At 68.4% G+C, this 17,106-nt stretch overlaps 7 protein-coding genes across 7 annotated transcripts in view; 3 read left to right on the top strand and 4 right to left on the bottom strand.

The window, feature by feature from the left end:
• FA09DRAFT_297907 (hypothetical protein) overlaps positions 1-970 on the top strand; it is a gene marked incomplete at both ends in the record, with an annotated part of 3,037 nt that extends 2,067 nt beyond the window's left edge. The window contains 2 exons of the mRNA XM_025740225.1: positions 17-660; positions 781-970. Of these exons, the coding sequence (XP_025598088.1) occupies positions 17-660; positions 781-970 (834 nt within the window). The remainder of the gene's footprint in view (positions 1-16; positions 661-780) is intronic.
• A 222-nt stretch (positions 971-1,192) lies between these two features.
• On the bottom strand, positions 1,193-3,923 carry FA09DRAFT_27664 (ARM repeat-containing protein). Its single transcript, XM_025739806.1, has 4 exons — positions 3,822-3,923; positions 3,273-3,621; positions 1,812-3,200; positions 1,193-1,704 (listed from the first exon to the last, which is right to left on the bottom strand). Exons 2-4 carry the CDS (start codon positions 3,596-3,598, stop codon positions 1,416-1,418), a joined length of 2,004 nt encoding a protein of 667 aa, XP_025598087.1. The 5' UTR covers positions 3,599-3,621; positions 3,822-3,923; the 3' UTR covers positions 1,193-1,415.
• Positions 3,924-4,071: 148 nt separating this feature from the next.
• Positions 4,072-6,131, top strand: FA09DRAFT_329969 (hypothetical protein). Its single transcript, XM_025742414.1, has 3 exons — positions 4,072-4,715; positions 4,776-5,566; positions 5,637-6,131. The coding sequence occupies exons 1-3, from the start codon at positions 4,363-4,365 to the stop codon at positions 5,951-5,953; spliced, it is 1,461 nt and encodes a 486-aa protein (XP_025598086.1). The 5' UTR covers positions 4,072-4,362; the 3' UTR covers positions 5,954-6,131.
• An 8-nt stretch (positions 6,132-6,139) lies between these two features.
• FA09DRAFT_329968 (hypothetical protein) lies at positions 6,140-6,860 on the top strand. Its single transcript, XM_025742413.1, has one exon. It carries the CDS (start codon positions 6,420-6,422, stop codon positions 6,795-6,797), a length of 378 nt encoding a protein of 125 aa, XP_025598085.1. The 5' UTR covers positions 6,140-6,419; the 3' UTR covers positions 6,798-6,860.
• A 1,924-nt stretch (positions 6,861-8,784) lies between these two features.
• On the bottom strand, positions 8,785-9,776 carry FA09DRAFT_27565 (hypothetical protein). The gene is made up of 2 exons (XM_025739805.1): positions 9,631-9,776; positions 8,785-9,567 (listed from the first exon to the last, which is right to left on the bottom strand). The coding sequence occupies exon 2, from the start codon at positions 9,348-9,350 to the stop codon at positions 8,850-8,852; it is 501 nt and encodes a 166-aa protein (XP_025598084.1). The 5' UTR covers positions 9,351-9,567; positions 9,631-9,776; the 3' UTR covers positions 8,785-8,849.
• FA09DRAFT_27459 (hypothetical protein) lies at positions 9,268-10,850 on the bottom strand. The gene is made up of 4 exons (XM_025739804.1): positions 10,159-10,850; positions 9,763-10,105; positions 9,631-9,705; positions 9,268-9,567 (listed from the first exon to the last, which is right to left on the bottom strand). Exons 1-4 carry the CDS (start codon positions 10,485-10,487, stop codon positions 9,433-9,435), a joined length of 882 nt encoding a protein of 293 aa, XP_025598083.1. The 5' UTR covers positions 10,488-10,850; the 3' UTR covers positions 9,268-9,432.
• Positions 10,851-11,040: 190 nt separating this feature from the next.
• FA09DRAFT_338782 (hypothetical protein) lies at positions 11,041-16,786 on the bottom strand (the record flags this gene model as incomplete). Its single annotated transcript, XM_025744143.1, has 23 exons — positions 11,041-11,145; positions 11,207-11,220; positions 11,279-11,330; positions 11,387-11,443; positions 11,494-11,583; positions 11,635-12,054; positions 12,108-12,365; positions 12,415-12,568; positions 12,619-12,705; positions 12,763-12,880; positions 12,934-13,154; positions 13,207-13,411; positions 13,468-13,552; positions 13,608-13,967; positions 14,024-14,449; positions 14,504-14,757; positions 14,809-14,857; positions 14,906-14,940; positions 14,994-15,200; positions 15,362-15,772; positions 15,830-16,018; positions 16,074-16,557; positions 16,742-16,786. 23 exons carry the CDS (start codon positions 16,784-16,786, stop codon positions 11,041-11,043), a joined length of 4,326 nt encoding a protein of 1,441 aa, XP_025598082.1.
• Between the last annotated feature and the right edge of the window lie 320 nt (positions 16,787-17,106).

The following is a 17,106-nucleotide window of genomic DNA, read 5'->3' as shown; positions in this document are numbered from 1 at the left end:
TTCGCACGCGTTCGAGGCAGCAGACGAGGTCGACGAGTCTGCAGACGGCGGTGAGCTGTCCGGTGCGGAGGAGGATGGCGACTTCGACTCCGACGACTCCGAGGACGACGACGACGACGACGACGACATCTCCACGCTTGGCCAGCGGCACGCCGGCACGTCGTACAGCACGACGACGAAGCGGCGGCACAGCCGGCCGGGGCACGGCCGGCGCCGGCACCGCCGGCACCGCAAGCTGCCGCGGCACACGTCGCCGGCGTCGCCGAGCCGCGCCAACGGCTACCTCAGCATGCTGGGCTACTCGCAGTGGGTGCTCGACGTCGAGGCGGCCAATGCCGCGCACGAGGCGGCACGCCTGCGTGACGAGGAGGCGGCGGCGGCGGAGAACAGCATGCTCTCGCGCGCGCTGGCGTGGCTCAGCGGCGGTGCTGCGGCGTCCAAGGCGCCGCCGAAGGAGCAGAGCCTCGAGTTCTTCCTCGAGTATGCCACGTACGAGCCCGAGACGCTGTGGCGCGAGTTCCTGGCGCCGCCGCCGCCTTCGTCCGGCGAGGAGTCGCAGCGGGCAAGCGACTCACACGTGCCCGTGCCGCGCGCCATGCTCGAGCGCGAGCTGCGGCGCCTGCATGCCAAGGCGCCGGTGTACGCCGAGGCCTCAGCGCGGTGGGAAGAATCAGCGGCGGCGGCCTCGCTCGACGACGGCGCCGGCGCGGCGGACGACGCGTACTACTACGCCGAGCACGCCGTGCCCGGCCGCGCGCAGCTCGTCGACGTCGCCTCGAGCGCGACGCGCGCCCACGGGCGGCGCGTGCGCATGCAGCGGCGCCTCAAGCACCTCAGCGAGTACGCGCTGCCCGCCGCCACCGTGCCGCACATGCTGCACCTCGCGCGGCGCCTCGCCGTCAGCAAGGGCCTGTGGCGGCGCTACGCGGCGCGCATCTACGAGTCGTCGGGCTTCGACGATGAGGACTAGAGCGCGGGGAGAGAGAGGCAATTAGACGGAAAGAGGGCATTGTGGCCCGCAAGTCATAGGATTGGCCACTACTTGACAGCTGCAAGGATGCGGTCGAGGGTGCTCTCGGCCGGGCGCTTCTTCTTGCGTGCCGCGGCGCCCTCTGCTGTGCCCGCGCCGCGTTTCCGCGAAGTCGGCTCGGGCGCCGGAGGCGCAGCGTCGACAACAATGACGGCGGCCTGCTGCGCCGGCGGCAGCGGCGGCGCCTCGCCGAGGCGCGGCAGCAGCGGCGCCGGCGGCGCCTGCGTCGCCAGCCACTTCTTCCACTCGCCCACGGACTTGCGGAAGAGCGCAATGTTGATGCGCCGCAGGAACGGCCGGCCGCGCGGCGAGCCGAGCAGGAAGCGCTCGTGCGCCAGGAGGGCAGAGACATGGCGCTCCTGTTTACAATGCAAACGCAGGGGGTTCAGCGGGGTGGAGGCAAAGGTTGCGAGGTCAGAGCGCAGCAAGGGCCACGCAGAGAGAGAGAGAGAGAGAGAGGCGCGCGCACCTTTGTGAAGCCGTCGGAGCGCTCCCAGACCGAGTAGGCGACGCGCGGCGCCGCGTCGGCGAGCAGATGCAGCGCCGGCTGCAGCGCGGCGAGCAGGTCCTTGCGCTGCGCAAACGTCGCCGTCGGCGACGCGAGGGCGGCGACGAGGAGATGCGAGGCGACGGCGGAGCGCGCCAGCGGCACGAGCGAGGGCATCGCAAGCAGGCTGCAGTCCAGTCGCGGCGGAGGGGAAACAGGCGGCGTCAGTCGATGCGCTTCCGCTACGGCCAGCGGCGGAGGGGCCAGCGGGCAGAGACCACACAGCACACTCACCTCTGGTACACGGCATCATTGGCCGGCGCACTGAGCCGCGTCATGGTCTGCAACAAGACGCTGCCCTGCATCGTCGCCTCCCACTCCTGCAGCTCCTCGTCCTCGGCCCAGGCGCCGCGCGCGTCGTGCTCTGCCGGCGGCGGCGCCTGCGGCGTCGTCGAGGCCGCGTTGGCGCTGGCGTCGGCCTCAGTGTCGGCCTGCTGGCGCTTCCGGCGCCGCTCGGCCTGCCGCCGCCGCTCCTTGTCCCACGCCTTGCGTCCCTTCATGCTCAGCAGCACAGGCACCAGCAGGCGCTCCTGCTCCGGCTCCATCAGGCCAAAGGCGCCACGCACGGCGCGCACCGTGCGCTCCTCGAGGCTCTCCAGGCGCGCGCCGCCGCCGCCGCCGCCGCCGCGCGTGGGTGGCGGCGCGGGCGGATAGAGCACGCCGAGAGCGCCGGCGCGCTCCACGAGGGCAGAGACGACGCCCAGCTTGCCCTCCTTGACGAGCTTGTCGCCGGAGGCATTGAGTTCGCCCAGGGCATGCTCGAAGAGGAACGCCTCGCTGTCCGCGTCGTCGCCCAGCTCCAGCTGCGACGGCAGGCGCCGCGCGGCGGCCGCGACGACAAAGTTGGCGAGCGGGTGCGTGCCGAGCTTGCCGAGCTTGCCCTGCACGTGGCGCCGCCAGAAGAGCGCCAGCGCGGCGGGCGGCAGCAGCGGCAGCAGCGCCTGCAGCAGGTGGCTGCCGACGACGTCGCGCAGCAGGGCCTCGACGTGTGCGCTGCGCTCGTCGACGGAGTCGGGCGCAGCAGAGAGCAGGCCGTCGAGCACGAGATCGAGCGTGCCGCCCGGCACGGCGCGGCCGTCGAGCTCGAGCAGCAGCTGCAGCGTCGGACTGCCCGTCGTCGAGACGGACAATGCGCGCGCCTCGTTGGAGCCCAGCTCCGCCATGGCGGCCTCGCGCACGCGCAGCAGGAGCGCAGCAAAGGAGCTCGGCATGTGCAGCTGCGCCGCCCGCGCGGCGGCACCCTCGTCGGCGAGCGCATCGGGCGCCAGCGTCTCGCGCGCGCGGAACTTCTGCGAGCGCCGCGAGCGCTGCGCATCGCTCAGCGAGCGCCCGGCAAGGAGCAGGAGCAGCGAGCGCAGAATGTGCGTGCCAAAGGCGTCCTGCAGCAGGCGCGGCAGCGCGGGCAGCAGTTCGGCAGCCATGTCCTCGAGCAGCGCGCAGGCGGAGCGCAGCACGCCGCTGCTGCGAGGCCCCTCCTCCTCCTCCTGCTCCGGCGACAGCGAGCGCAGCGTGGCGCGGCGGCTGCCCGATGGCGCGCACTCGAGCGAGGCGAGCTGCTGCAGCGCCTGCAGCACGCTCTGCAGCACGTGCGAGCCGAAGCGATGCAGCGCCAGCGTCGTGAGGCTGGCACGAGTGGGTCAGCGCCGGCAGCGAAGCCAACATGCCCTGCACGCCGCACGCCCACGCGCCACTCACCTGCCACACAGCTTGTCGGCCAGCACGCGGCACTGGCGCGCCTCCATGGCGCCGACGAGCAGCTCGAGCACGCGGCTCGTGTCCGGGTCCGTCGCGATGGCCAGCTCGCGGCCGGCAATCTCGGCGAGGGCGGCGTTGCGCAGCGTGCGCCGCTCCTCGAGCGACGACACGTCGCCGTCATCCTCATCGGCAGCGTCGGGCTGCGCCAGCGCGGCGAGCGACGTCAGAGCGGTGCGCAGGTATGCCTTGAGGTCGGCATCGACGAAGCCAAAGGGCGCATTGGCGGCGAGTGCGGCGGCGTCGGAGGATGCGCCGGCGCCGCCCATCCACGCCGGCAGCGCGTCGCCGTCGGCCGGCGCGGCGCGCGCGTCGCCGTGCGCCTCTGCGGGCGCAGGCGAGGGTGCATGCGCTGCGGGCGCTGCCTCGTGCGCGTCGCCCTTCTTGTGCTTCTTGCCTCGCTGGCGGAAGCTGGCCTTGCGCGGCATGGTGCGGTGCGGGTGGTGGTGGTGCGAGTCGAGGCGGCGGCGTTCTTCGGCGCGCGCGCCGTGCGGCCACCGCCAAAAAAGTGGGAGCTTCGGGACTCGGGCCAGCCGGGTGGCCCGACGGAACATGCCGGCTGAGTCTGAGCCTGCTCCACATCGTCCCGTCCACCACCTCGCCCACGCCATGCTCGCCGTCGCCGCACCGCCGCGCCTGCTCGGCGTGCGCCTCTGCGTGCGCCGCACGGCGCCGCGGCGCTCGCTCGTGTGTGCGCGCGCGGCGCCCGACGGCTCGCGCCCGTCGCTGGCGCACTACGCCGCCGCGCCGGGCCTGCCCGCCGCGCACGCCTCTTCCTCCTCCTCGTGCCCCTCCTCGGCGCCGCGCTCGCCCGTGCTCGACATTGCGCCGGCGCTGCAGCTGCCCGTCTTTGCGGCGCCGGCGCACGCCGTGCGCGTGCTCGACTCGCCCGCCGCCTTCTACGCCGCGCTGCAGCGCCTCGTCAGCGAGGCGCACGAGCACGTCTTTCTCGCCAGCCTCTACCTCGGGCCCGGCGAGGCGGGTGTGGTGAGTCGATGCTGCGAGAGAGAGAGAGAGAGAGAAGCGCAGCCATATGTTGTGCGCGCGCGTGTGTGCAGGCCGGGCTCACCCCTTGCCCGCGGCCCAGATTGCGGCGCTGCGCGAGGCGCTGCGCCGCCGTCCGCACCTGCGCTGCACCGTGCTGCTCGACTACCAGCGCTCGACGCGCGAGGGGGCCTATGTGCCCGGGCAGCGCCGCAGCCACTCCAGCGCCTCGCTGCTGGCGCCGCTCGTGCGCGACTTTCCCGCGCAGTGCGAGGTGCGCCTCTTCCGTGCGCCGGGCCTGCCGGCGTGGGCGGAGCGCATGCTGGGCAAGCGCCTCGTCGAAGGCTGGGGCCTGCAGCACATGAAGTGCTACGGGCACGAGGGCACGACGCTGTGGAGCGGGTGAGTGCCTTGCGATCTGCGGCCCATGTGTATGCTGGGTCAGCTGACTTGCAAACGCAGCGCCAACCTCTCGCGCGACTACTTCACCAACCGGCAGGACCGCTACATGACGCTCGTGTCGCGCGCCCTCAGCGCCTACGCGCGCGCGCTGCTGCTGCTCGTCGCGCGGCATTCCTACCTGCTTTGCTCGCCCGACCCACCCCGGCGTGTTGGCGGCGGGCCACTCTCGCCGCCGCCGCCGCCGCCGCACGCGGCGCCCGAGGAGCACGGCGCCTACACGCTCGAGTGGGACGGCGGGCGCAAGGCGCTGCTCGTCGAGGGGCCCGAGGGCACGATCCAGCGGCGCAGCAACGGCGACATGGCGCCCGCGCCCGGCGTGCCCGAGCATGGCTGGCGCCGCAGTCTCGGCCGCGACGTGGCGGCGCTGACGGCGCGCTGGACGGCGCTGGCACGGCGGGCGCAGCCGGCACCCGACGCCGTACGCATCACGCCGCTGCTGCAGATGGGCCAGCTGGGCATCGCGCACGAGACGCGCGCGGCGCCGCTGCTGCTGCCCGCACTGGGCAGCTCGGCACGCCTGGCGCTGACGTCGGGCTACTTTGGCCTCTCGCGGCCCTGGGCGCAGCTGGTGCTGCGTGCCCAGGCGCCGACGCTCGTCCTGGCCGCCGCGCCGCGCGCCAACGGCTTCTTTGGCAGCAAGGGCATCAGCAGACACCTGCCGCCGGCGTACACGTGGCTCGAGCGGCGCTTCTGGATCGCCCTGGGCCGCCGTGGGCGGCGCGGCGATGGCGAAGCACACGGCGTGCGCATCGTCGAGTGGGAGCGTGAAGGGTGGACATACCACGCAAAAGGTGTGTCGATTCCGCCTGCACATGCAAAGGGGGGGGGGGGGGTTATTGGGCTGACGCAGCTTTGCAACAGGCATCTGGCTGGCCCCGGGCGCCGGCATGGCGCCGCAGCACACGCTCATTGGCTCGTCCAACCTCGGACGCCGCTCGGCACGGCGGGATCTCGAGGCCTCGTTGCTCATCTCGCTGCCCGACGAGACGCGCGCCAACAGCAGCAGCAGCGACGACGAGGCCGCCCTGGCCAAGCTGCGCTCAGCCCTCGACGCCGAGCTGCGCAGTCTGCGCAAGCACGCCACGCAGCACGTCGACGCGGCCCTCTTTGCGCGCAAGGAGCGCTACGTGCACCCGGGCGTGCGCGTGGCGGCGTGGTGCATACAGAGTCTGCTTTAGAGAGGGAGAGAGAGAGAGAGAGAGAGAGAGGCATTCGTCATTGCGCTTGCCCCCCATTCGTCCATCTGAGTACGGGAGCGTGGCGTGAGAAAGGGCGGAGTGGGCAGAGGCTCAGAAGCCGTCTTGCGTCTTTCGAAGGCGCTGGTGGATCTGCCTGTGTGGCGGGAAAAGACGGGGGGGGGGGGGATGGAGTGCATTAGCCCTGCGCTTCGTCGCGCGCGACGGACGGGACGACGGGACAAGCACACACCCACGCACTTGAGCTTGATGCCGACACTGCGGCCCTTGAGGCCCGGATGCTTGCTGATGGCGGCGCAGTTGGCGTGCAGAATGGCAAAGCTCTCGTCGAGGAGGATGAGGTTCTGCTCGGGCGTCCAAGGAATGGCGACGCGCTGCTTCTTCTGCGAGGCCCTCGTGGTGCCGTTGGATCAGCAAGAATCGAAGAGGAGCGCAATCTTAGGCGACGATGGCACGCACCTCGGCGGCGCTCTCTTCCTTCTTGGCACGCTGCGCCTGCACGTCTCGGGCTCTTCAGCAGCAGGCGTGTGAGCACGTCTTGTCAAGCACGCACGCTGCTCTCGGCCTTGGACGCTTTGGGCATGGTGCGTGTGTGATCCTCGTGCACGGGTGGGATGTGGGTGTTGAGAGGGTAAAAAGGCAAGCACGCGGCGCAGTCCAGCGACTCACTGCTGCTTCAGAGCACGAAGCGGCCATCCACGAGCCCCACACGGAGACGACGGCGGTCCGTCGTGGGCGTGCCGCTGTTGAGTGCCTCATCAAGCGCATGCTCATCACATCACGGCACGGCACGGCGGCGAGGCGTCTCGATCATGTCGCGCTCTGAGATGCACAGCGCTCGCGCCTGATACGAACATTCAGGGCACGCAGATCGAGATGGAATTTCACGATGCTGTGTGCGCAGGAGAGAGAGCAAGGGGAAGGAAGGGAGCTCAGAAGCCGGCGTGGTTCTTCTCGTAGCGTGCCGCGATCTGCCTGGAGGCGCGTCCGGCGGGGCGCAGTCAGCGCCAAACGAGCGAGGCCATCGCGCCGCAGCCTCACCGCAGCTTGAAGCCGACAGCACTGGTGTTGCGCGCGCCTGCCGATCGGCGCTGGAGTGAGCCAAGGCAGGAAGATGGGGAGCGCTCATAGGCACACTGACTCAGGCCCGGATGCTCGGCGATCGTGCTGCAGCTGCTGCGCGCCAGCTTCATGCAGGCGTCGAAGAGCGCATGCTCCTCGTCGGGCGTCCACGGCGTTGGCGGCGCACGCTGTGGCGACGTCAGCTTGGATTCTCAGGCTTGGGTCTTGCTCGATGGACGTCACCTTTTGCTTCTTCGTCTAGCACGAGGGCAGGTCGGCCATGAGCGGCGCACGGCGCGTCCGGATCGCCGCGAAGCTCACCTCCTTGCCGTCCTCGTCGCGGTTCTCGCCTTGGTGCTTCTTCGCTTCGACCTGCGACGACTCTCAGCATGTCTCTCGAAATTTTGAAGCGCAAGGCGCGCTCACTTTGGGCGGCATCTCGCGGGCTCTGGCTGGATGGAGATGGTGGTGCATGGTCAGGAAACGTGCCCGCCAAGCGTCTGCTGATGTTTGCTGCCGTCAAGGTTGACGTTTCCAGACGAGAGATTTGCTCCGGCCGGTTTCACATCGATATTGTCTCTGACATCAGACCAGAGTGACGGCGGTGAGCCCCTGTTGTGACGGCCTCTACGACGGTGCGGAGGTCATCAAGCTCTGGCGCCGCGGAACGCCACGCGGCCGGCGTGAGCCTCCGACGGCACGCGTCGTCGATAGAGCCTCATCAGCGCGGCCCCACAGCCGCAGTCCACTTCGATCCTTCCGCCGTCTGATGATCGCAAGGGAAAGCAGCAAGATGTTCCTACAAGCAGCTACAGAGATGGCCCGAGCTCGAGGGCGGACTCGCATGCGCGACTGAGGCTGGATTGGCGGCGGGCGCTACGCTTCGCTTCCGAACACCATCTCACCCCGTCTCTTGCCCTCGTCACCCTTCGACATGGCCGGCGTGAGCGTTGAGAAGCGTAGAAGTCGCGATGATCGTTGATTCAGGCTGTGTGCAGAAAAAGCGCAGTCCCTCGGAGGAGGCGAGCCTCAAGCCCGCATCTGTGAGTTCTCGCGGCTGGGTGACTCGGCCACCAGTGCAGTGCTGAAGCGAGCGCAGCCCAAGAAGCAGAAGTCCGAGGCGGGCGATTCTGCCGCACGCTCAAAGTCGGCGCCGCGTCTCTGGACGGACGAGGAGGAGCTGGCGCTCGTGCAGGCGTGCTACGACATTCTGAGGGTCAGGCAACGCAGTGGGAGCGATGCCAGCAAGAGGCTGATGCGCGCCATCAAGCAGGCCAATGTCCCCACCATCGCGGCTCACCCGGCGCTGCATTCTCGCGAGACGTCAAAGGTGAGACGAGATGTTCGCTGGCGAGAGAGAGAAGCTGACACTGCGCTGCGCAGGTGGGCCAGAAGCTCAAGTGCGTGCGCGTGACCTCAAGGCATGTCCTTACTTCGCTGACGACAAGCCTTTCTGCTCTTGCGCAGTCAGACTTTTGCCCATGTTCTCAAGCGTGGCTCATTCAAGTTTTGATGGCGCGCTGCCGCTCCTCGGGCCCGCTGCTCGGCGGGCCGTTGGGCTCCCGTTCTCCGCGACCCCACTCCCGCGATTGACCTGAAATCTCATTGATTGCCGCTGGCGTGAAGCGAGATACTGAGCCAGTGCCTGCCGCTAGCTACGCTTGTTCTCAAGCGACTGCGTTTTGATGTGAGCCAGAGCCGTCGCTGCCCTAAAGCCTGTGCGATTCCGGCTGCGCCGCTTCGTGGTCCACATCTCTCCCACATCTCCCCGTCCTTCACTCTGAATCATGTCTCCCGTCAGTCATGCATGAGGTTGCTAGGCCGCCCAGCTGAGCCACAGACACCGCAACAGAAGCGCAGCACACCCGAGGAGGCCAAGCGCCAGTCGCCGCCAGTAAGCCGTCATGGCGCGAGGCGATACACCAGCGTTGCATGCTGACACGCAGAGCAGGTCAAGAAGCAGAAGGCTGAGGCCAGCAGCGAGAAGAGTGAGAAGGGCAAGAGTGTCACCAAGCGCGCCCTGCCGCGTCCTTGGGATGAGAAGGAGGAGATGGCGCTCGTTGAGGTGACGCACAGTCTGCTCAAGGTACGCCGGCAGGTCTCGAATCCTCGGATCACGAGCTGACCTCTGGGTGGGTAGGCCAACCTCGCTGTGCTCGCCGCCCATGCCGACCTGCAAGGGCGTGATAAGAAGCTGGTAAGTGGCACTCGGCAGTCGAGTGCTCGCCAGGTAGGGCTGACCCCACTCTCGACCGCAGATGGCGCAGAAGATCGAGTGCGTTGCTCTCCGTCGACACTCACGTTCCTCCGCTGACATTCCACACAGCCAGACCTTCGTGCACGTCCGCAAGCGCGGCTCGCTCAAGTGAAGCTCTGCAATGTGATGCGCATTGCCGCCTCTACTGTGCGGCCGGCTGTGTCTCCGTGAAGCAGAGCACGCGCACCTCGACGCTCCAGCGCGGCTGCGCGTCTGGCCGCGACGTTGGGTCGACGAAGGCTGTGTGTGGTGTGCGCGTCTCGGTCTTGCTGTCGTACTGCGCAGCGAGCCGGAACATGTGAGCGTGAGAGAGCCGAGGATGGCGCAATGGAGAACGCACAGTCTTCAGAAAGATGCTCTTGTCCGTGTCGATGCCCTTATAGTAGTACCACTGGTGCTTCGGGTTGTGGTGGATCTGCGCTTCGCGTCAGGCGCTGCACAGCCGCAGTGCCCGTCGTGCACCACAACTCACGAGCAGCGTCTCGCCGGACCACGTCTCGTAGCGCAGCTCGCTCGCGATCCAGTCCGGCTTGCCGCCGTCCTCTCCGCGGTCGACGCTGCGCGAGTCGGCCACCGCGAGGGGGAACTCCTCCACCGGGCCACGCAGCGGGCGCCACACGTTGACGAGCTGGCAGTGCAGCTCGCCGCGCTGGACGCGCGCCAGCACGTCGTCGCCGAGGTGCTTGCGGATGCGCGTCTCGCCCGCGCGCCGGCTCTGGTCGCAGTGCGCTCGCGGCACGGGCTTGCGGTTCTGCGGCGTGTCGGGCAGGTGCTCGGTGCCGGACTTGCGCACCGTGTGGTCGAAGATGAACGTGCTGCAGCAGAAGGTGAGCATGGCGCACTCAGGCGCTACAGCGCGCTCACGCACGAGGTGATGCCGAGCTCCTTGCGCAGCAGCTCCGTCACATCGTCGTAGTACTGCTTGCGCAGCCACTCGTCGTCGTCCCAGCGGCCCTCGGCCCACGCCGCCTGCGTCTGCGGCGCGCCGAAGCCCTGCACGATCTGGAAGCCGGCCTGCTCCGTCGTCCAGCCGCGCGCGTGCTGCTCGGGTAGCGGCACGCCCGAGATGTCCTCGACGTCGAGCGGCACGACGTCGTCGCGGAAGTTGTCGATCGCCTCGCCCGCCGGCGGCTCGCAGAGGTACTGGTACGGCGCCTGCACGGCGCGGTCGAGGTAGTTGATCGAGGCGCGGACCATGGCGAGAGCTTGTGTATTGGGCGGTGGTGGTGGCAGTGAGAGAAGCGTGGCTGCCTGGTGCTCTTGTACTTCGAGCGGCACCCGCGGCGACGTGCGCACGGCCGCAGTCTAGAGTGCCGCTGTTGGTGTGGAGCGGGCACGACGCTTAAGGCCGATGGCGCCATCCGCACGCGGCGCGGCGTTAAGCATGCGCCAGCCCGATCCGCGCCTGGCTCCATCGGGCGCCGCGCGGCGCTCCACGCCGCCACGCACACGCCCGCAGCCCGCGGCCGCTCACACCGCTGCTCAGGAAGCGACATCAATGAGGAGACAGGCGCGAGACGGACAGTATGGTGGCGGACAGGGGTCTGGGTGATGATGACGAGGAGCGCTGCTGACCTCGGGCTGGTGGGTGACGCGATGGACCGACCGGAACGTGGTGGTGCTGATCTAGCGGGAATGGGAGTGGAGGGATGCGCGTGTGGTATGCTCGGGACCGATGTTCTGTGGGTGGGCGCCAGGGAGCGGCTCCGCCGGCGAGGACCGAGCCCTGTGGCTGTGAGGCTTGAGGCGCCTAGGCGCGCTCGGCAGCCAGGCGCTCGGCGCGGCGCACGAGCTCGGGACTGAGGTTCAGCAGCGCGGCCAGGTCGCCGAGGCCCGTTGTGCGGCGGTCGCGCGCCTGCTCAGAGGAGTGTCAGCCAGCGATGCGGCGGAGGCGAGTGAGCGGACACGAGATGTACTGCGGCGATGCGCTCTGGGAGAAGTGTCGGCGTCAGCGATGGCACACGTCGGCAGCGCTGCGGCAGACTCACTGCCGTGCGACGTGACGCCCTCAAAGGCCTTCATTGTGAGCGCCTCCTTGGACTGCGAGGCGGACAGGTGAGCAGGCCGCCTGGCACGTGTGCCTTCTCCTTCCGCACCTTCTGGATCTCCTGCATGCGATTCTCAATCGTTCCTTCCGAGACAAAATGGAAGACCTGCGCGAGGCGCATCAGCTGGGCCGCCACGTGGACGACGCTGCACGCACCTTGCAGTCGCGCGTCTGGCCCATGCGGTGGATGCGGTCCGTCGCCTGGTCGCTGATGGCGCTCTGCCACCAGGGGTCGATGATGATGCACTGCAGCGCAGGGTCAGCTCGGCGCACGCATGTGCGATCTGCAGCACGCACCGTCGAGGCAGCCGTGAGGTTGAGGCCGAGCGAGCCGGCGCCGATGGTGATGAGAAAGACGCGCGGGATGGTGCGGCCAATGCCCTCGCGCTCATCCTGCGCCGCCTGCTCGCGCTTGCTGAGCTGCGCCTTCGTTTTCTTCTTGACCGCGTAGCCGGCGTCGCGGCGAGTGGAGTCGAGGTTGTTCAGCAGGGACAGCACCGAGGGAGTGGGGCCGCCGGACCTCATGCGCGTGCCGCCGACGACGGGCTTGAGGTCGGGCAGGTCCTCCGGGTCGATCGGTCGGTTGAACGAGGCGATCGAGCGCTCGCGGCGCTCCTTGTTCATGCTGCCGTCGAGACGGCAGTACGGCACGCTCTCCAATTCGAGGCGCTTGGCGACAATGTCGAGATGCTTCTTGAAGTTCGAGAAGACGACGACCTGTGGCGCATGCCGTCAGCGCTGGGCGAGGGAAGGGCGGAGGTGGTCCTTACCTTCTCGGTCGGGTCCTGGGCCTCAAGACCGAGGATGATGCGGGTGATCTCGTCGAGCTTGGCACTGCCACGCTCCATCGTCCAGTCCTCGGCGTCGCTGTCGGCGGTGTCCTCGGAGCTGGCGCGTGACACGGGCAGCTCGATGAGCAGCGAGCCCTTCGGCAGCGGACGGCGGTCGAGCGGGCACAGCGGACCCGGCGAGTTCATGACCGTTTCAATACACTCGCGGCAGTAGGCATGGCGACACGTCGTGATGACCTGCTTGTGGCGTCAGCACATGGCGGCGCAGCGTGAGCGCATGACGCACCGGCGTCTTCTCGGCGAGGGCCGTGAAGCAGATCGGGCAGTCCTCGTTGAGCGCGACGACGGCCGCGAGCTGCTCCTGCAGCATCTCGATGGTCGCCTGGTCGAGCGTCGCGGGAGCATCGCCGTCCTTCTCGCCAGTGGTCCACTTCGCCGACCTGAGACGGCGATCAGCATGTGCAAAAGCACAGTCACACGGCCGACTCACTTCAGCTCCTCCAGCAGATTCGGGCTGACGAGTCCGCGGTGGCAAGCCAGCTGGCGCAGGCGCACGAGAAACACCAGGACGAACGATCTGCAGCGCCGCGCGTAGGGTCAGCCAATGCTCGGGGGCTGACGCAGCAACACACACCTCATGCGAGCCAGCTCGCCAGTCTCGATGAGCGCCTCGACGTGGCCCTTGAGCGCCTCCTCGCACTTGTCGTAGTACACGCGGTCGTCCGGACGCAGCGGCACCGTGTGCTCGTACACTGCAGAGGGCGTCAGTGATCAGAGAGCCCGGCAGAAAACTCGAGCGGCTCACCAGTGATAGGCGGCAGGGGCACAAGCGGCCTGCCATTGTCGTCCGTCATCGACTTGACGCGGCGCAGGATCAGCGCGCGGACGACGGCCTTGAGCAGGGTGCCGCCCATGCGCGCGTTCTTCTTGAGCGGCGTCTCGATGAGCTTCGTCCACATCTTGGCGTCGCTGGCGAACGGCTCGAGGCCGTGCCAGGCGACCAGCGAGCCGAGGTCCTTGGTGCCGCTGCGGCGAGCGCGTCAGCCACGCAAGCGCGGACACCGCACGCGACACTCACTTGACGATGGGCGTGCCGGTGAGCGACCACTTGCGCTGTGCCTGCACGTCGAGGATCGACTGGTAGATGCCAGTCTTGGAGTTGCGCGCGATGTGCGCCTCGTCCAGGACACAGCGGCGGAAGCGCGTCGTGAAGAGCGGGCCGACCCAGTCGCTCTTCTTGTAGTTGTCCTTGCGCTTGTAGACGATGAAGCTCTCGTCCGTCACTGCGCGGAGGCCAGGCGTGAGCTCGTGTGCCGCTGGCACGTCGCGGCACGCTCACTGTAGTCGTCCTCCTCGCTGTTGCCAAAGTCGCTGTCCGTGTCGTACGCACGGCCCTTGCCCTTGGCGCTCTTCTTGGCCTTCTTCTGCTCGCCGGGGGCTGTCAGTACGGTGTGCGCGGAGGGGCGGCAGTGGACGCACACTGGGACGGCCGGGCTTGCCCTTCTTCTTGGGGTTCGGGCCGTGCTTGAGGAGGCGCTTCTCCTCCTTCATACGTTCCTCGATGATCTCGAGATCTGCATCAACGCTGGCGAGCAGACCCGGCGTGACGGCCTGGGGCCGCCGTGCCTCTACTTTTTCTCTCTCCTCCTGGAGCTCGAGCATGGCTGCCTCGTAGAGTTCCTTGCGCCGCTCCAGATCGCGCTTCTCGGCCAGCACGCGGTGCTGGTTCTTGAGCGTGTCGAACGTCGTGAGGACGATGTCGTAGTTCTTGAACGTCTTGTACTTCTTGACCACGTCGGCTCCGTGGTAGACGAGCACGCGCACGCCGGACGTGTGAATCTGGAGCGAAGGAGTGTCAGCGGCTGCCCCCCAAAGCCTGCCTCGCGCAGGCTCACCGCAATCTGGTCCTTCCACTGCGTGAGAATCGAGAGTGGCATGACGATGAGGTTCGTGTGCGTGTAGGGCGCTTCCGGGTCGTCGTCAGGGATGCCCGTGTCGTCCTCGCTCGAGAGCAGCTCGTCCGACTCCGAGCCCGACTCGGTGTACGAGTCCGAGTCGGCAGACTCCGAGCGCGAGCGGCGCGACTCCTTCTTGACAAAGCTGCTGCGCGCCTTGCCCTTTGCTGCGCGGCCGCCCGCCTCCTTCTTCACGCTGGAGGCCGCCTTCGCCTTGCCCTTGCCCTTAAGGGCAGCGCGCTTCTTCGGCGCCGGGCCGTCGTCCTCCGTATCGCTGTGGCCGTTCTTCATGTCTGCGTCGGGCTTGACGTCGGCGCCGCGTGCAGCGCTGGGGTCATCGCAGTCGCTGATGATCAGGGCAACGACCTGCGAATCTGACGTGAGCGGCCATGGCACATCAAGCCGGTGCTCGCGACGTACCTGCAGCGTCTTGCCCAGGCCCATGCCGTCGGAGAGGATGCCGCCGCGCGGCAGGGGCGGCGGACGGCGCGTGGACTCGCGCAAGCCCATGTGGTACCAGTAGCGGCCGCCACGGGCATCCTTGCGCGCCACGTATAGCATCACGGGCTCGTCGTCGGGCTCCTGAGGCAGCGTACGGTGTTCCGCCTCGATCATCCAGCGCAGGCCCTGCAGCTGGTGCGGGTACAGCGACGTCTTGAGGCCGCGCGCTCTCACTGCGCCACGGCGTCAGCGGTGCCGCGAGAGTCGTGCCGGAGCTGACTCACGTGCGTCGGTGTCGGCGTACTTGGGCAGATGCGCGACGTCGAACGAGGCCTGCGAGGTGGTCAGCAGAGCTCATGGTCATCGCAACAAGACACTGACCTTCTCATCGTACAGCGCGCCCAGCGCGTCGTTGCCTGCAAGGCACAGGGTGAGCCCGGGCAGCGAGCCGGAGAGAGCGCACACTCACCGTGGTACTCTCCCTGCGCCATGTTGCGCAGCATGTCGGCCATCTCCGAGCCCGGCGCGGGCGGCGCGAGGCCATTGAAGAGCGCGCCCGCCGGGTCGTCGCCCTCGATCTCAACCAACTCCCCGTCAATGAAAACCTGGCGAGCCAGGCGTGCAGGCGGCAGTGCGGGCAGTGCGCCAGGCACCGCTGCGGGTGCACCTGCGGCCGCTATCATACGAGAAGCATCAGCGTCTGTTCGCAGCAGAGGCGGCAGGCGGATGACTCACGTCCGAGAGCGGCACCGACCAGCGCGACACCTTGGTGGAGGGCAGCCCAGACGGGGTCGATTGCGTTATTCCACCATGCGCGAGGATCTTGGCCTCGCTCACCTTGCTCGGCAGCCGCGACGACGGCGGGCACTTCGGGCTTGACGTCGCCCTCGTGCTTGACTCCGCTGGGACCGGCGACAGGCTGGGCCTGCGCCGCGGCCGCGGCCTGTGCGTCAGCGCGACGCTTGCGCCGCTCGGCAATGGCCTCTTCAAGACGAGCTTGGGCGATGCGTGCCCTCTCTTCCTTTCCTACACCCTTCAGCGTCTCGCGAGGTTCAGCAGCCACGACGGCGCGCATCTCGGCGCCGTAGTCTGCCGCGTCCTTGCCGGCGCCCTTGCGCGAGAGGAACGTGACGTTGCCGCCGTCGTTGAAGACGACATTCTTGATCTTGCGACGGTACGTCTCCGTCAGCTTGGTGAGCGCACTGAGGTCGAAGGCCACGTTGTGCGAGCGCGCTGCGATTGCCGGCGCTGGCATGAGTGTGCGTGAGCTCCAGCACATCGCCAGAACACCCGGCTCTAGCTCACCCAGCAGGAACGCGCGGTGCTGCACGGGGTACAAGCCGTTGAAGAAGGGCAGCAGAGCGCGGCATTGGATCTCGCCGAGAAAGGCATCGTCATCGGCCAGCGTCACGACGAGCATCGAGCCCGCGACGTTGATCTTGACCTCCTTACCGCGGGCGTCGAGCGCCTGCACCGCATCGTCGACACGCACGGCTGAGCAGGAAGTCAGCATGGTGATGACCGCGCGCGACAGCGTTCGAGAGCTCACCTGCTCTCAGCGTTGCGAAGCGCGTGTAGGCGCCCTCGGCCTGTGCTGGGGTTGCCGGGATGTGGACCTTGACGTCCTCGTCGGACTCGGCCATGTGCACGACCGGTGCGCGGCGCGGGGCAGGAACGGCACTGTCACGAGCGCCGGAGCCTGATGCCTCGCGTTTGACGCTACCGGACGCCACGTTCTTGGGAGGACCGTCGGAGCGGCTGCGCTGCGGCAGTTTGGCGACGGGCGCGGCCCTGCTGAAGCCCGAGCCGAAGTGCAGGTCAGGCAGATCCTCAGACTCGGAGCTCAGTGGCACGTCGGCCGCGCTGCGCTTCTTGCTTGCGCTCGCCGAGCCATGCACCGCAGGACGAGGCACGGGGCGGTCGGCCGGCTTGGTGTTCCCGCTGGAGGCGCGTTTCTTCGTCGGCGCCAGCACGATGGGCTGGTCGTCGCTGCTCGACTCGTCGCCCGAGCTCAGCTCGATGGCGTTCTCTAGCTGTGGCAGGTTTGGCGTCAGTGCTGTGTCGTGCTGATGTATGGGTAGTCGCACTGCTCCGCTACGCCAGCCTGACGACTCGTCCGTCGCCATCGAGCCGCCGCCGTCGAGCTGCTGCGCACTCCACGTCGCGCCGCGCACGCTTCTCCACATCTCCAAATCCGCGCCGCTGCGGCCCACTCACGCCGTGGCCCGCGCCGCCGCTGCCGCTGCTGCGTGCTTTGGGCATCTTGGCCGGTCTGCGCCGGGTGGCGAGTGGAGCGGGAGAGGTGAAGGTGGCGGTGTGCTGTGTGCGGCTTGATAGGGCGGGCGGTGGTGGTGGTGGTGAAGCAGGGACAAAGGGCTGAATCAGGCGTCCAACACCCATCGGGCGGCGCTGCTGCTCAGCCGCCGCGCCAGACCACTTTACGCGAGACGCGTGAGCCCGTTGATAGGCAAAGCGCGACGCGGCGGGAGGTGGCGCTGCGTTCATCAGCCAAGACTCGGCCGCCGCGCGAGAGGGCTCTGATCGTCTCTGACGCTGCACACTGAGGCGCTCCCGACTGTGCT

Source organism: Tilletiopsis washingtonensis, assembly GCF_003144115.1.
Source record: "Tilletiopsis washingtonensis strain MCA 4186 unplaced genomic scaffold FA09scaffold_11, whole genome shotgun sequence".
Taxonomy (NCBI): domain Eukaryota; kingdom Fungi; phylum Basidiomycota; class Exobasidiomycetes; order Entylomatales; genus Tilletiopsis; species Tilletiopsis washingtonensis.
Note: the sequence above shows the minus strand (reverse complement) of the source record. Positions and strands in the feature narration are given on the sequence as shown.

Excerpts from the sequence above, each read along its gene's own strand:
- FA09DRAFT_27565 (XM_025739805.1), bottom strand. The coding sequence starts at position 9,350 with ATGTCAGCGGAGGAACGTGAGTGTCGACGGAGAGCAACGCACTCGATC.
- FA09DRAFT_329968 (XM_025742413.1), top strand. The coding sequence starts at position 6,420 with ATGGCACGCACCTCGGCGGCGCTCTCTTCCTTCTTGGCACGCTGCGCC.
- FA09DRAFT_27459 (XM_025739804.1), bottom strand. The coding sequence starts at position 10,487 with ATGGTCCGCGCCTCGATCAACTACCTCGACCGCGCCGTGCAGGCGCCG. Across the intron at positions 10,106-10,158 it reads AAGGAGCTCGGCATCACCTC|CACGTTCATCTTCGACCACA; the intron begins GTGCGTGAGCGC and ends CTTCTGCTGCAG. Across the intron at positions 9,706-9,762 it reads GGTCCGGCGAGACGCTGCTC|ATCCACCACAACCCGAAGCA; the intron begins GTGAGTTGTGGT and ends CGCGAAGCGCAG.
- FA09DRAFT_27664 (XM_025739806.1), bottom strand. The coding sequence starts at position 3,598 with ATGGGCGGCGCCGGCGCATCCTCCGACGCCGCCGCACTCGCCGCCAAT. Across the intron at positions 3,201-3,272 it reads GCCGACAAGCTGTGTGGCAG|CCTCACGACGCTGGCGCTGC; the intron begins GTGAGTGGCGCG and ends CACTCGTGCCAG. Across the intron at positions 1,705-1,811 it reads AATGATGCCGTGTACCAGAG|CCTGCTTGCGATGCCCTCGC; the intron begins GTGAGTGTGCTG and ends ACTGGACTGCAG.
- FA09DRAFT_329969 (XM_025742414.1), top strand. The coding sequence starts at position 4,363 with ATGTTGTGCGCGCGCGTGTGTGCAGGCCGGGCTCACCCCTTGCCCGCG. Across the intron at positions 4,716-4,775 it reads GGCACGACGCTGTGGAGCGG|CGCCAACCTCTCGCGCGACT; the intron begins GTGAGTGCCTTG and ends TTGCAAACGCAG. Across the intron at positions 5,567-5,636 it reads GTGGACATACCACGCAAAAG|GCATCTGGCTGGCCCCGGGC; the intron begins GTGTGTCGATTC and ends GCTTTGCAACAG.